The sequence below is a fragment of the Micropterus salmoides genome, unplaced genomic scaffold (assembly GCF_014851395.1).
Source record: "Micropterus salmoides isolate LMB-PRFRI ecotype aquatic unplaced genomic scaffold, ASM1485139v1 Ms_hic_scaffold_4, whole genome shotgun sequence".
Lineage (NCBI taxonomy): Eukaryota > Metazoa > Chordata > Actinopteri > Centrarchiformes > Centrarchidae > Micropterus > Micropterus salmoides.
The window spans coordinates 6094820-6110872 of NW_024043372.1; the positions used below are offsets into that span (position 1 = coordinate 6094820).

At 37.5% G+C, this 16053-nt stretch overlaps 1 protein-coding gene across 1 annotated transcript; it reads right to left on the reverse strand.

Moving 5' to 3' along the window:
* Positions 1-4678: 4678 nt before the first annotated feature.
* psmf1 (proteasome inhibitor subunit 1) lies at positions 4679-14727 on the reverse strand. The gene is made up of 7 exons (XM_038696906.1): positions 14499-14727; positions 13519-13671; positions 12247-12329; positions 11234-11428; positions 7863-7919; positions 6938-7099; positions 4679-5335 (listed from the first exon to the last, which is right to left on the reverse strand). Exons 1-7 carry the CDS (start codon positions 14625-14627, stop codon positions 5284-5286), a joined length of 831 nt encoding a protein of 276 aa, XP_038552834.1. The 5' UTR covers positions 14628-14727; the 3' UTR covers positions 4679-5283.
* Between the last annotated feature and the right edge of the window lie 1326 nt (positions 14728-16053).

The following is a 16053-nucleotide window of genomic DNA, read 5'->3' on the forward strand; positions in this document are numbered from 1 at the left end:
ATGACCGAAGCCAACGTGGTACAGAGTGTCATCTGCACTGGTGTGTGCTATGTGTGGGGAAACACTGGACTGGTTATTTTAATATTTTATTTATTTTCAATTTTTATTTTTTTAACACACACTGTTATTGTTTTATTTACTTTGTGTTTAATATGTATGTATATATATATATATATATTTTTTTTTTTTTAATAGTGATTAATGAGCTGTATAAAATGAATTGTTCTTTTGTAATCTATTTGTAGCTTTGGCAAATGTTGTTTTACATTCATGCCAATAAAGCTAGATTGAATAGTGACTACTTTTAAAGTCTGTAAATTGTTTCAGTTATTTATTGCTCCTGAAATCTAAAAGCTAAAACTATCATTATTCTAATGAGCTTTTCAGGATGATTGAATAAAATATTGAATTTGACCTACTCACTGCTGGTCTGAATCAGGGAGAGCCAAGTCGTTAATGTTATGGCCCTTTTCCAGTCCATGGTACCAGCTTGCATTTTTTTGGTTTGGGGAAGTGGGGAAAAGCTGTACCTGGTACTTTATACAGGAATGAATTCATTCATCACTCTCGTGGGTCCTCGGAATTTTTCGTTCATTCGGCAGGCGGACTTCCTGCCGGCGCTGGAGATGAGAGGCAAGTCGGTTGTCAGGTAAGCAGTCACTCAACTGACATTAAATAGCTTTTTTGTTAATTATGTGGCATTTAATAAAGCATAATGTTATTACAGCGCAGGGCCGCTGTTCCATACCGTTAAAGCGTTAAAGCAGCCATACCGCAACGTTAGTCCTCCGGTGTGTTTACAGCTAACAGCTGATGGGAGTCATTCTGGGTCTGCTAGAGAACACAAGTTTTACTTTTTATTTATCAACAGAGCCGTGCTGTTGTTTCACAGCTCTTGACTAGTGAACAACCTGCAAGTGTTTGAGAGCGATGTGCTCATTTTGTTTCTCTCAGGCTCCAGGATCTGATCTGAACCTGCGGTGGCCCATTCTGCATCTAAACCTGCCAAACTGCTGCGTTTTTAATCTTTATATTTCTTTGTTCTTTTTTTCTCTGCTGGAGTTCTTTTTAAGAAGTTAATGGCTTTATTCTGATTGTTATTGTATTCAGTGTTTGAGAACTGCTCTGTTTTTTTTACATCACCCACAAGAGGGCCACAGCACCGCAATGACCAGCCTAGTTCAAATGAACAATATGACTCGAAAAAAGATTAGTTCATTTTACTGAACGAGATTTAAAGATTTGATTCAGTAAAAAGAATCAAACTTCCATCACTACTGATTATTGACAAGTTAGTACTTAGCATTAATAACAAATTAGAGACCAGAGCCATTTTCTTGCACAAGGATTAAATAGAAAAACAAAAACAACCCACAGAAGTTAAACTGCTGTAACTGGAATAAAATAGTATACCATCCATCCATCGTCAACCGCTTATCCTGCGTACAGGATCACCGGGGGCTGGAGCCTATCCCAGCTGACATCGGGCAAGGTACACCCTGGACAGGTCACCAATCCATTGCTAGATAAAATAGTATACCATTATATAAATATAATAATTAATATATTAACATTATACTAACAATATCCTATGAAGTGAACGTTATACTCTTTATTTAAAGTTATAATATTATACTAACACGCTCATGTATAATAGTTCCTCCTCCAGGTTGTGGACAGGGTCTCTGCAGTTCAGCCAGAGTCAGGATATCAGTGTACCTATATTTGTTCCTTCAAGCCGCTTGCTCTGTAGAGAGTTTTAAATCCATTGTTATGAATTTTGTTTATCGTTTAACTTTGTTTAAGTTGAGAAATGCACATTTCCAAATGTCAGTATTTTGTGCATTTTCCTGTGCGATATGAATTCAAGTGCTCAACAAGTTCAAAGAACAAGAAAAGTTTCTTTTGATAAGAGGAGTTGATATGTTCTTCTAACAACTAACGTCTTTATGTCTGTCTTTACTTAATTTAATTAATGTTTAACATATTAATACATGTTTTTATCTTCCAGGCCCAGTGATCGTGAAAGAACACAGTGATGTTATTTTAAACTGTTCCCTCAGCACCAAGGAGAACATTGAGTACAAACGCTTTTACTGGAAGAAAGGTGATCTAAAGGAGGTTTTCATTTATGATGCAGGAACTCAGTCCAATAACGTCTCACATTTTCCAGATGAACTGAAGTACGGCAACGCCTCCATCATCATCAGAAATACGACGGTATATGACAGTGGAGACTACACCTGTGATTTTCCAAAACTTCAGCCAAAACAAATATTCCACATTCAGCTTGTTGTTGTTGGTGAGTGTTTTCATTAAACAGTTAAAGATTTATTTACTGATGTGACTGGTTTAAGAGTCTCAGACGGACTTTTGTCAAGTAGTCAGAATAAACATCTGGCAGGGCCTCGTCCCCACAGAGCTGCAGCCACGTCTGTAGAGATTACCTCTCTATCACTTTTCACTCACACTGATCAGAAATGTTGTTATATTATTCTGTTTCTTCTGCTCCCGTTTCTTTCTCTTTAAAACACTGCATTTCATTTACAGATATTATATAGCTGTTTAAACAGGTAGTTCTCCTCATGACCAGTGAACTGATCCTCATGTGTAAAATCAGATACCTTTACAGATAAATGAACAATAGGAAATAAAGTTCTCACATTTCATTTAGTCCATATAAAACAAATGATCAAAGTTACAAATTTAAGTTGCTCATAGAATCTTAATGGATTTTGATGTTGTGATTGATTCATCACATCTTTGACTCTGTAATTCTTTTTTTCTTCCACAGAGTGATGGAAGAATTCAAATGATAAAACATTATCATTTTTTTTCTTCTTTCTTTCTTATTTTTCTTTTCTAAAACTGTTCGTGCAGTAAAAACTTCCTGAACAAAACCCTGAACCTGGGTTGTAAATTCCTCCCACTACTCAGGCCAAAACCTCGTGGTGGCGCTTTAACAATCAACATTACATTTTAGCAATTATCTGGAATATGGCTTTGTTTGGAGTGAAAAATCCATATCATTCTAATCTCTGATTTCATCTGCATCTTGTTTCAGTGGTCAAAATAGTTTTTCGCAAACTCATTAAACATTGTTAGGTGAGTAGATCACAAACTTTGGGAGGATTATCTACAGGCTTCGATGATCTAATGATATCAAAAGAATTTTCAAACAATCTGTTCTTTTATTATTATTTTTTGTTCTTAACCCACAATTTTACATACTTTACATGCTTGTAAATCAAAATTCGCTTAAGGGTTATCCAGACTTGTGCTTCTGTTATTAAACAAGTTGGAAAATATGTTTGCAGTTGTGATAAATTACCAAATGTTTTAGTTAAACATAGTTTAAAATAAGTTCGAAGACCAAGGTACTTTATACTCTAGACAGTATAGGGTCCATATGGTCCCTTTCCCAGGTACCTGTCAGGAGCCTGGGCCAGTAGCAGGTGGGACCAGGACTGATCCCAGTATACGGGGAAGTAGTCCAGGATACAGTCCAGTTAAACACCACCAACTATGACAAAATAAATATATAATTGAAATTTACACATATAAGACATAGTCAATAAAAACTTTACATTTCTGGCACTGTTGTATCAGCGAGTTGGACCCTAACAAGGCCACGTTCGCATCAGCGGATCAACAGGGTGGCGGTAAAGCTCTGTATGCTGCAAATGGCTTTTAGTGTATAAATATTTTGGCATGTGATTACTTACTTACCACAGCTGAGCAGGTGGGTGTGTGTGCTGTGAAAAGGTGAAATGACTGTGATAAAATATTAAGGTAAGTGTGTGTTTGAGCAGAGACAGACACAAAACTTTGTTTGGTTTCCTAACATGTCCGTTTGCTTTTTGTGGTTGTAAATGGAACTTTCCATTTTCTCCCCATTTTTTGCAGGGTAGGTACACGGCAGGGGAGCGAAGGGACAGTGAAAGAAAAAGAGAGCTGAAAAGCAATTTCAACACATCTGCCACTGCTGATTTGAATTATTATTGTGAATGCTCTGATTATTCAGTATGCAAAAGAATAATGTTTAATTCAGTTCTGTTTATAACAGCTAGCACAGAGGCGTGGTCCCATGTGCTGCAAGCGAATTTGCAAATCCTGCAAGTGTGAGAAAAAGGGGCATCCATTTTTTCACTAAACCTGTTGTAACCTTTTGAATTAAAATAAAATGCTTTTATGTGTTTTTCATTGCCTTGTATGCATATGTATTTTGAACTTATTGTAGGGTCTAATTGTTAGCTGCCTGTTCTAGGTTTTTATGGCTCATGTTGATCACTCACTCATTCACAAATAAATATTTTTGTGTTTATAACCACCAGTGGTTATAACCATTGGACTGCACATTAGCAAGGTCTGTTTGCATTGATTAATTGCAGTCTACCCATTGATCCTTAAAAGGGGAGATCACACTATCCCTGGATCTTTTTAATGTTCTTCTCACCCTCCACAGCTAGGTTTCTGCCTACACTGTGAACAAATAGACTGCAAATAGAATAAATGATCAGGACTTAACAATTTCGAGCCAATTTGCAGAAGATAGCAAAAATGTCCTGTTATTTCAGTGAGGCCTACATGAGAAATGTCACTGTATTAGTAGTATTTTCTGCACAATGTTTCCAGAAAAAACAAAACAGACAGCACTAAAATGCACCAACACAAGTCAGAATTTAAATATTTAGATTTTTATTAGAGTATTTCGAGATGTTTCGTTAACCAAACAAACAAACAAAAAAAAATGTAATGAACCAAATTTTAAGCTTTGAATTGAATCAACAGAAATTTAAGGACCCATCTTTTTTTTCAAAATAAATTAAAACTATAAGAATCTAATATATCAAATGCAGACATGCTGTGTTGGTCGACATCGTAACATTTCAGTTAGATTACAGCCTCCCGACCTGCTGGGTGCTTCAGGAAATGACCCTTTCAAAATAATAAGGCTTACAGATGTCCAGATTTACTGATGACTGTGCGAATGTTTCTGTATTCAGCTTCCATTGGTTTCCTGGTGTATATTTAACACCAATTTTAAATCCAGAGGAGGGAACTTCTACATAAGTTATATATACATGAGTTATATGAAATGAACAATTACAAAACAAAAAACAGGAGAAAATCAGAAGGCAAAACTTTTATTTGCGGGCCACTAAACCAAATCAAACCAAACCCTCGAGGGGGTGAAGATGGGAACTTTCCGCCTGGCTCCTACTGGCCGGAGGGCAAGATGCAGCAAACAGGAAGTAGAAAAACAGGAAACACATCTGGGAGCTACATGAACATGTCATCATAGCCAGGTGGGGGCATGTGGTCTGGGTCCGGCCTAAAAAACACAGACACATTGCACGGTCATCATATTTTCACTTTCATTCACACAACATTCAGGTAGCAGCTTCTCATCTTAATATTAAGCTCTTATCACCACTTTCACCTGTGAAAAATGACAAACGTCACCGGCTGCAGGTCATATTAGTTTTCACTAACTTGATGTCAGGCCAAAATTAAAATTTGCCGTGGTTTGTCTGCTCTCTGCATGCAAGGATTGTTTCCAGTTCATTCCCATCATATCAATAACTTCAGATGATCAACTGTCTAGTTTTGAACCAGGACCTTCAGTATTTTGATGAAGACGCTTGTGAATAAATAAGGTGTGTCAGATTTAGAAGGCTGCACGTTTTATTTCAATGTGTCCGATACATATTTAAGCAATAATTAGGTAAATATATGTATTGTATTACTCTGAGATACTCAATATCATTAGATATATGATTGGGACATCCACCATACATAAGAGTAACAATATTACGTAACTAATAATTATTGATTTATCTGTTCTTCAGTTTTAATGCTTAATCTAAATTAACTTCTTAGTCTAAAAAAGAACAACTTAGATTAGATCAGATTAATCAAAAATCCAGTCAAAGTCCTCGTTGTTTGCAAAAATACAGTCTAAAGTTTAACCAAATCTAAAATGAGTCTTCAGTGGTCTGAGTTTGTCAAATTATGTGGCTATCTTCCAAATTTACTACACCTGCAAACTTCAGTGGGATGAAAAAAAATGTGATTTGTAATCATACAGTGTGGGCTGCAATGCAGTGCAAAGCAAATCAATCCTGTCCCATAAAAGATTAATGGTGCCAAAGTTAACTCAGTTTGCTGAGCCAAAAAGATAACAGCAAATGGATCACATGTATCACAAACATGGAGGTCAACCAGGATACAGGTGTATCTGTGATCACAACTTTGAGAGAAACCCATCTGTCTAACTCAGTCTGCTGAAGATTCATATCAGCTAAACTCCAATCAATCAATCAATTTCTTTTTGTGTAAAATCAGAATGCAACATGGTCTCAAAACACAAAAAATACATAGGACAAACATACAGCAATGAAATACAAATAATTCAAATAACTAGTTAAATAAAACAAACAGTCACATTAAAACATCAGTTAAAAGGATGTTTGAATAAAAAAAGAAAAAAAAAAAGGTAAAATAAAAATACCCACATTGAAGCACCAGTACTAAAAAAGATGATTTGTCAGTAAGGTGATGGCCCTGACTGAGTGTTAGGGTACTTTTAATGGAGTGACCAGAGGTAAGTCTTTGGTCTTGATTTAAACATTTCTACACACATTTTTACACAGAAAGAGAACTGTTTTTGTCCTGCATCACCTAACACTGGAATCAAGTTAGGAAGGGATCGCTTTGCTGCAGAGAAACAACTACAGCAACAAAAACTCACAAGTGGGCACGAGAGCATCAAGCAAGATAGACTTATCCTTTAGGACAGACAGAGGTGTGTGTGTGTGTGTGTGTGTGTGTGTGTGTGTGTGTGTGTGTGTGTGTGTGTGTGTGTGTGTGTGTGTGTGTGTGTGTGTGTGTGTGTGTGTGTGTGTGTGTGTGTGTGTGTGTGTGTGTGTCTCACCCTGGTCTGCGTTGTCCGATTGGTCCGAACGGGTCGAAGCGAGCCCCCGGGGGAACAGCTCCTGGAGGCAGAATGTCTGGTATGCCGCTGGATGGGTCAAAACCAGAGCGAGGATACCCCGACCTCAACGGGTCCACTATCATCCCGCCGCCACCTCGAGTCCTGAGGGGGCGAGAGAGAAGAGTGAAGGAAAGGGAGGATGAATGAGGAGGACGTGTGTTTAATTTTTCACACATTTTCTCTTAATTTCACATTTTCTCTTAATTTCAGTTTTATAGGTGATTTATTATTTGGCATGACACTGATGTTCCTCAAAAGTTCAAACCAGTAAAACATCAGTGAGCGATGTCATGTTTTATTTGATGAAAGGAGGAGGTTTTAAAAATTGATTTCATCAGTGCTATTACACAGCAAGTAGTATGTTCCAGGATTATAATGGATGACGTGGGGGCTAAAAAACCACCTGATGCCACCAAAAGCCATGTATGTGATCAATTTAAAATATAAGTTGGTAATTTACTTTTACAAGAAAAATAAGGTGTTTTTCTATTTGAAAATGTACTTTGTGATAAGCTGAATAAATTGCAGTAACAGAGTACAGGACACTTAAATAGTGAAGCTTTGTTGAAGGCCAATTAAAAAGCTCAAGCTGATGTATAATTAATGTTAGGACTAAACACAGACTCGGGGTGTGCTGCTCGATTGCTCTGGTATTGTCTCTACAGAGTGCATCCGGAAGCTCTGATATCTGTGGTCAGAGCTTCACATTTAGCTGGTAGAGTAACCCTCTGCTGTGTGTGTGCTCATGCGTACACTGACTGTCCATCCCCAAAACCCAGATTAGAACAAAACCACACACTGTTGCTTGAATATATATCTAACTGACATTTGTAGGATTTGTTATAAGTGAGAGAGACAGACTTACCCAAAGGGATCCAGATCTGCTCCTCCAGCTGCAAACGGAGGAATCATGGGACCGGGCCTGAAAAACACACACACACGTAAACTTTAAAACTAAAGATCTCTAAAGCACCCAAACCAACTTTTGTCAGTGTTTCCCACAGGATTTTAAGAGACTATGGTGGGTGGGCTTTGAACCCTCTGTACATTTGAAAGTTAAATGGATTCATTTGGTGCAAAAATTAAGAGGCTATCTATGAAGAACTTGGTACGCTTGTAAACAATGTTGTGATAATAAACTATTTGATCATAAACCCATTGTATAACTATAAATGGTGATGAAACAGCAACAAAAGTTAAATTTATTTCATGTTTTCCCAAAAACCCTAAATCAAAGAATAGAAGATAGAATAAGTTTTTTTTTTTACTTTTATTGGACACATGTAATATGTTTTATACTTTCTGTGAATATAATCCAATTAATCTCATTTCCATGCTGTATAGAAACCTTATTTTGAAAACCAGGCGTTGTGTGTGTCCTCGCGCTACATTCATTAAGTCCAACCAGAGTCCAAACTTGATAAATAATGTTGCATGTGGTTCTCGTATCGCGTAACATGAAGACTTCACAGCCTTCTCTTCAGGTAGGACTCTCATTCTGCAACACTTGTCTTTGTAAAGAGAGAAACTGACAGGATAAAGTCGCTAACCTGCCTGTCAGCTCGCACTGGTCCGTTTCAGTGGACTTACCATGAAGGCTTTAATACATGTGCACTCCAAATGTAGGCGTGGCTAGCTTAATCGCCTTCTCACAAACGAGTGACAGAAACAGGCCGTTATTGTTACCGTAGTTACCTCAAAAGAAAAGGGGTTGTCTCGAGTCGAAGGTCAAAGTGTCTGAGCATGCGAGCTTACAGTAGCCCACAAAACACAATGTTAGAGGTCTGTAATATATCACGAGATGTGTAAAAATATTTTCCGGTTCATTTTGAAACTATGGCGGAGCAAATTAGACTGTGGCGGGCCGCCGTGGTCTCGTTAATTAATGGGAAACACTGTCTGTGTATAGAGCTGACATCAAAATCAGTGCAGAAAAAGTCGATAACAGAAATTCAAGACTCATTTAAGTTATTTATAAAGCAAAAGCTCTACTGCCGTTTTCAGTTTCTCAAATTTGAATATATGCTGCTTTTCATATCATTGCAAACTGAATATCTGTAGTTTAGGATCGATGATCAGACCAAAGTTAAAGACTCTGAAGAGGCTCTGGGAAAATTTAACAAGCATTTTTCTCTGTTTTATGCCATTTTCAAGAACAATAAGGTAATATGGGGACGCTGAGGAGTCTTAGTAATCAGCAGATTTTTAAACAAATTAAAATTCTGCAGCTTCTTTGCTTAAACAAGAATCCAGTGTGACAAGAGGACAAAAAACAATGGATGATTTGAAGATGATTTCTGACTTTAAGATGTTTCTCAAAATTCAACTGGGAACCAAAAATTACCCAGAGAGACAGAAATTACAGGATGCATGTGTCGAAAGGAAACTGTAATCTTTTAAAGATTGTGAGGTGTGGAAATACACAGAAAACGTCGAGCATGCACATCAAGGATTCAAAAAGAGTAAGGTTGAAAGAAAAACATTTAAAGCTCTGTAAAATAGAAAGTGGAAGGGAGAGATGCTCCTAAAGGGTTGGTATTGGAGGGCTTTATTTCACTATCTTAACGAAACCGGTCTGATTTTCAGTTTTAAACCATGATGTTACACATCTCAGGACAGCACGGGGGGACGTGCACCTTTCACGCAGGATTGTGATCAATGGATGAAAGGTTAATCACTAATGAAGACAGTCGTTAGTGGCGGCCCCTCCCATCATCCATCTTACACACTTTTCTGAAGCGGTGACCCAAAATCCACACACAGATCCCAAAAGTTTACTTTATTATAAACCTAATCCTAAACCTTGACATTATACATCACTTATAATCCCACTTTATAATCTCATTGGTAAATATAAATATTCAAAGTGAATCACAGGCTTGAGTTTGCTTTCTGACGGACACAAAGATCTTCTGTGTGTTTTTTGAATCATCCATCCAAACTTCAGGTGTTCTGGATCAGCCCCGTCAGCTCCGTCTCTCCATCTTTTCTATGCTGACCTTTTCTCTCCCTCTCCACCTCCTCCTCCCCTCTCTCGCACTTTCTGCAGCTCTGACTCAGCTTTTGCTTTCTCATTCTTCATTCCTCTCTCCTTCTTTCTCCCCTTACGTGGGGTGAGGGTGGGGGTGGGGTGGGGGGCAGTGACTGAATCTCACACTCACACACAACTCAAGCTCTGTCCTGATTCGCTCTCTGCGGTTGCAGTCGACAAACAGCTCCTTTGTCTAGACTTTCTACACGGCACAAGCTCAGCACATCCAGGGGTGTGTGTTTGTGTCTGTAACTGCATGAGTGTGAGAGGGTTGTGTGTGTGGTTTACACACAGGAACCCATTTTAAAGTTGCATCATTTGTATGTTTGTTATGTCCTTGTCACACGCGTACGACGGAGTAATAGGGCCACTGGGGCAAAGTATCTGATTATGAAAACAGTTGCAGATAAATTTTCTGTCGCTTGGTGAAACTAATCGTTTCAACTCTTGCAAAATAACTCTCTCTAAGCCACAGTCTAAACTTTTCAGAAGGGTGAACTAGACTTTTCTAGATCAATGAGAATATAATGACAGTTTAGCTCAATAATGCACACAGAAGTTTGAAACCAATAGATCAATGTCATAAAAGTGCATAAACCAGGAGATTTTTATCCTGAAAAAAACAACAAAAAAAAAACAGTTTTTGATACTGTAATGAAGACTTAATAAACTGTTTGTCACTATAAATTTCTCAATGTAATGGAGACTACCTGAGGCCTCGGATTTATCCTAGAAGATTGAAAAGCTTCTAAAGAAAAAAACAAAAAAACATTTACCTGACACAAACATGACCTGGTTCCCACAACTATTCTACACTTTAGTTTCCAAGAAGCTGATGGAGGAGTTAACAGGCAAACCAATTAGGACAGTAAGAAGTTTAAATGCTGCTTGGTGGATGGTATGCAACAAATATTTCAGTGTATGTGACCCTGAAAATGCCTAAATCCAGACAAGCTTTAGTTCTCTCATTTATTATCTTTTATTTGTACCTCTGATAAATTCAAATGAGAAAACATTTAGTTTTTCTAAAATTTAAGAATATTGACCACATTTTGGACAAAATACATCTATATTATACCTGTTGTTACTTTTAGACGATATTTAAGCAGATATTTACAAAAGAATACTTTCTGTGTAAGGGAAAGTTGGAAGAGTAAGATTGTTGGCATTTAAACCGAGACAGACAGTTTCCTGTCATTACCAACCAGTGTGGCTGAGTTCCCTGGCGAGGATGTCTGTGTGGGATACCGAGGGGGTCGCTGTCCTCTCGTCTTCGTCTTCGCTCCTCCTCCTCCTCACTCCGACTCCTCCTCTCTGCCGTCTGTCCCTTCGGTCTGTCCAGGGAGGGCAGCAGCTGAGTCTTCACCTTCTCTGACAAACTGTCTCCGTCTTTGAACACACTGCAAAAGAAAAGCTTAACTTTATTCATCAAAATAAAGTTCTTCTTTTTCTGCCTTGTTTTGTACAGTTTAACACTTTCTGATAGTTGGTAACGGAGCGTCCTGTTGTGGAAAACATTAAACTACAAGCATCAACCAGAAGAAAACAAAAGCATATTTTCTGATGTGTTAATAGATACAGTAACTATGTCTTATTTTGTTTTTTTAGGGGGTAGGAAATCCAAAAATAGGTGAACAATCCTGGATGGTGTCTAACTGTCGCACAACTCTTTATAATCAGTTTTTAAATTGTCACCACAACAAGTATAAAGTCATGAGTTTGTGTCTCTTTCAGCTGTAGATTTCTCCGCCTGTTCAATTGTACTTTTTTTTTTTACCCTATTATGTGTGAGTGCAGAAAAGAACAAGTGGGTTGTCACTCTTTAAAGCCAGTGGGAACAGATTGAGAATATCTGTTTTATTTTGGCACCACCCAGTGGTCGTCCGAACAAGACTCAGAGAAACGCTAGAAGCTCTGTGAGTTTAGCCTGTTAGCATACTAACAATTGCTAATCAGCACAAAATACAAAGTATAGCTGAGGCTGATGGGAACGTCATTAGTTAGAGGGTCACCAAAGTTTTAACAATGCATCCTTAGGGGAACATAAATATCTGGACCAACTTTCCATTCCAATAATTCAGTTATGGTTTACCTAAAAAATAAAAATGTCAGTGTGCCAGATCCCAGCTCTTCACCACCAGCGAACAAATGCTGGTACTTTTCACCATGGCCAATAAAATCAGCACCCAAACCACAATGAAAAAAAACAAAGAGTCACCTGTCAAATGTGCGCAACTGGCCAGCATCCACATGATCGCTGATGTTCACCGTCAAGTCTGTCACCTGCTGTGAGCTGGAGTTCTTCACACACAAACATGTCATGCATTTAAAAAAAAAAAGAGACAGAAACAGACACACAATCACAGAAACACACCAGCAAAAGATCAATATGTGTTATAGATTTGTTTCTCAAAATAAAGCAGAACCAAAACACACAGGCTTTTAATGAAAGCTTGGCAGGGTAACACGTAAAGGAGACTGAAACAGAAAACAGCTAGGATGATTTACAGTATTATACATTAGACTGCTGAGCCACAAATTTCCACTGACATCTGACCGCAACATATCAGGTCACTGATAACTGAACAGATGATGAATATTAGAGACCATCTTAACATCTGAAAACCTTTTTTCCCCTGAGCTCCAGTGGAAGTTCTCACCTTGCTACAGTGATGTAGAGGTATGCTGCTGCTGCATTCCAGGCAACTGGGAATTTCCGACCTCCAACTAGAAAAAGGTACCTTGAAACGCCACTTGAAGTCGAAGTCGAGGAAAACTATGTACTCTGACTTCCTCCGATGGAAGCACACATTGTAAATGATAAACCACAAACTAAAAGGCAACATAATGTATATTTGCCTGTAATATATATTGTAAATTAACATAGAAATATGTTCCCAATGTTATTATAGGTACACCAAGGACACTGCCGTGGGTTCAGTTGTGTGCGCACATGTTTTTGTTCAATTTTTGGTGTGAATCATCATGCACCTGGAACGCTTTGAGGTCAAAAATTTCAGCTGGGAAATATACGAATTCCCAGTAGTCTGGAACGCAGAATACGTATACTGTGACAACACTGTTGGGTTTAGTCAGAAGTGCAACCACAAAGGGTCAAACACACAAATGATACAGGTATTTACATTTGAGTATAAGTAGAGTAACATGTCTGGGGAAACGTTAGATTTAAGTAACATATAAAATCAGGAAATGAATAACTCCCAACAAAGAAATTTCAGAAGTGAGCTGAGAAAAAAAAAAAGACCAAATCAAGAATAATGTTGAACCACAAGAAACACAGTAACGGTTTTGTGGTCGTATTACTTTTCACATTTGCCTCCTGATAATTGACTTTTTGATGAACCCAACTGGAGCACAGATTCTACTCCAAAAGTACGTAAAGCAAGCACGTCAACCTATTTGGCTTTCAAAGTATATCAATGAGTTCACATTAGGCATATTATCATATACGTTTGTCAGCTTTGCCTACCATCAGGTTGAAGATCAAAGTGGAGTCGACAGCAATGGCTTTAAGCAGCAACTGGGTTTCACTGTCCATGGGTTTATATCTCAGACTGTACAGCTCCTTGTTGCTGCTCCAGTCAGCAGGCAGCAGCTCTGACTTCTTATCAGTGCTGCGAGGCTGGAGGTGAGAGAGAGGGAGGGAGGTGGAGAAAGACACATTAAGAGTGCATAACTTAAAACCAATGTGGTGTTTTAGTTTAAGTGACACAACACCAATTTAACTAGCTAGCTACAGATGACATGACAGTTTTCAGAGCTCGTCATAATATCTCTCTTTTAAAACAACAGCAGTTTGTTTCAGCATAAAAACACGACAACTCGTTAAAACACAACTTCAATATGTTTGCCTAATTGTTATAGTTACGGTTATTAGATATAAAGTCAGCTAACTTACACACAGTAAGTAACCCTCATTTAGGAAGCTAACGCTAATATAAACTGAGGCAGGCGGCAAATTAGCGAGGACAGAATTCCATGGGAAAAAACTGACATTTTAGGTTCTTCTTAAAAAGCACACCGGATAACCTTGATAAAAAACAGACCAAATGTATTATTCTGAACATTTAAGAGCCATTCTTCAATTCGGTGTATAACTAATTCACAAAGCCGCAGGTATTTTGCTGAATATCTAGTTCATCTTATGTAAATCCTTTGACCTCCATCATATGAATTAATATCACAAGTTACAGCGAGCAGTGAAAACGTTTGTCAACGTTGTTAGAATTAATTAACAAATCAGCAATAATCAAATCCCGCCCCCAAAGAAATAACTACTGCGATGATGGCTAACGATCTTCGTAGCGTTAAAACGACAGATTTCTGAACAGAGTTTGGTGTAACTGTTAGCTATCGTTTCTGCAAGACATCCCGTGAGATAACACTTAAAAAGCTGTTAGCGTTAACACGTCAGATTGTTTTAGCTAACGTTAGCTCATTTAACTTTACCTCATCTCCAGACCCGATGCACCTGTATCCACTCTTTATCATTTCCCAGTGAACGAAACACACAAGGGCGTCCTGAGGACAGCTGATACTGCCACTTGCACAGGCATACAACACCTCCAAGCCTGCCATGTTTATTTAATCTAATGACTCCAACAACATGAATCCAGTTTGTTTCAGGTGAAGAAATGAAAACGAAAGTCTCGACTGCTGCAGAAGCGCTCCCAGCAACAAGGACCACTTCCGGCATGCGTTTCAAAGTAAAAGCACCAGTAAATGGAAAAAAAAAATACCTGCCATCAACTAACAACTTTCTTGCAAACAAATCTAAAGCTAAAAAAAACATCGACTTTTAAAACATGAAATACGAACAACAGGAATCAAATACATTTAAATAATATTTTTTATTATTTCCCAAGTCCAGCAGCGCACAGAATAAATAACAATTTTAAGATAAACCCTTTAATAAAATAATTTAAATTTTAATATATATTTTTTAAATACGCTGTATGCTATAGATCTCTAAGCTCCATTGTATCTTTATATTGCTCCTAAATGTGTCAGTTGCTGAAATAAATAAGATAATTTTATTTTAATAAAATGAAAATATTGTTAGCGGATGTTGTGTCTAGCTTTACAGAGCTTTGTTGTTTTGATCCAACATATAAGGAGTCCCGAGGTGAAATCATGCTCGGGATTGTATCGTTCCGTTTTGTAAACACTGCAGTGGCTTTCTGATAAAGATTTGTTTCTGTCTACTGACAGTAAGAGGAGGTTTCAAGTGTAAAAGAAGTCATCAACTAACAACAAAAAGTTGGAAATACATAGTTAGTGTTAATAGGCAACTCAGAAACTGAGTTTTTATAAAAACAATAATATACACCATGTTAATGAAGCCTTGCGGGAATAAAATAATCGTCACTTTAATTTTACATACATTGTATATTTATTTATTTTAGTGCGATCCCGTTTGGGGATCTTTTTTTCTCTCCCTTATATCTTCATTGCAAAAAAAGGAATAAAGTGTACATGGGACCGAGAGTGGTATACAGAACAGTATATAAATATATAAACAAATAATAATAACTTTGCTAGTGGTAGTCCTTATTATATGTTGAAAAAGAGCCATATGTTGACAGTTTTTACAGCCTTTTTGTTGTTGGATTTTGACATTTAAATTGTTATAATGTACAACCTCATGGACAATACAAAGCATTATACAATTATTATAAAATACTTGCCTTTTTGTTGACTTTTATAAAAGCAAAATATCACATTCTCCCCACAATAATGCAAAATCTCCTTAAATATGGTCAATGATGAATCTGCTGATGTTTTGCCAGAATTTTCACCGTTTGGGGATCCTTTTTATTTATTTATTGACAACAACAAATGTACAGATACAGCAGACATATGCTCAGCATGATAGTGTACAGATGAATTAGCCAACAGAAAGCTGTAGAGTAAACAGCATATAACATATAACAAAGCATAAAGCAAATGAAACCAGCAAACAAAAATATTATTGTTTTTTACAGTTTGATAGTTCTGTTAGATT

Excerpts from the sequence above, each read along its gene's own strand:
- psmf1 (XM_038696906.1), bottom strand. The coding sequence starts at position 14,627 with ATGGCAGGCTTGGAGGTGTTGTATGCCTGTGCAAGTGGCAGTATCAGC. Across the intron at positions 13,672-14,498 it reads GCATCGGGTCTGGAGATGAG|CCTCGCAGCACTGATAAGAA; the intron begins GTAAAGTTAAAT and ends TCTCACCTCCAG. Across the intron at positions 7,100-7,862 it reads GCAGATCTGGATCCCTTTGG|GACTCGAGGTGGCGGCGGGA; the intron begins GTAAGTCTGTCT and ends TCGCCCCCTCAG.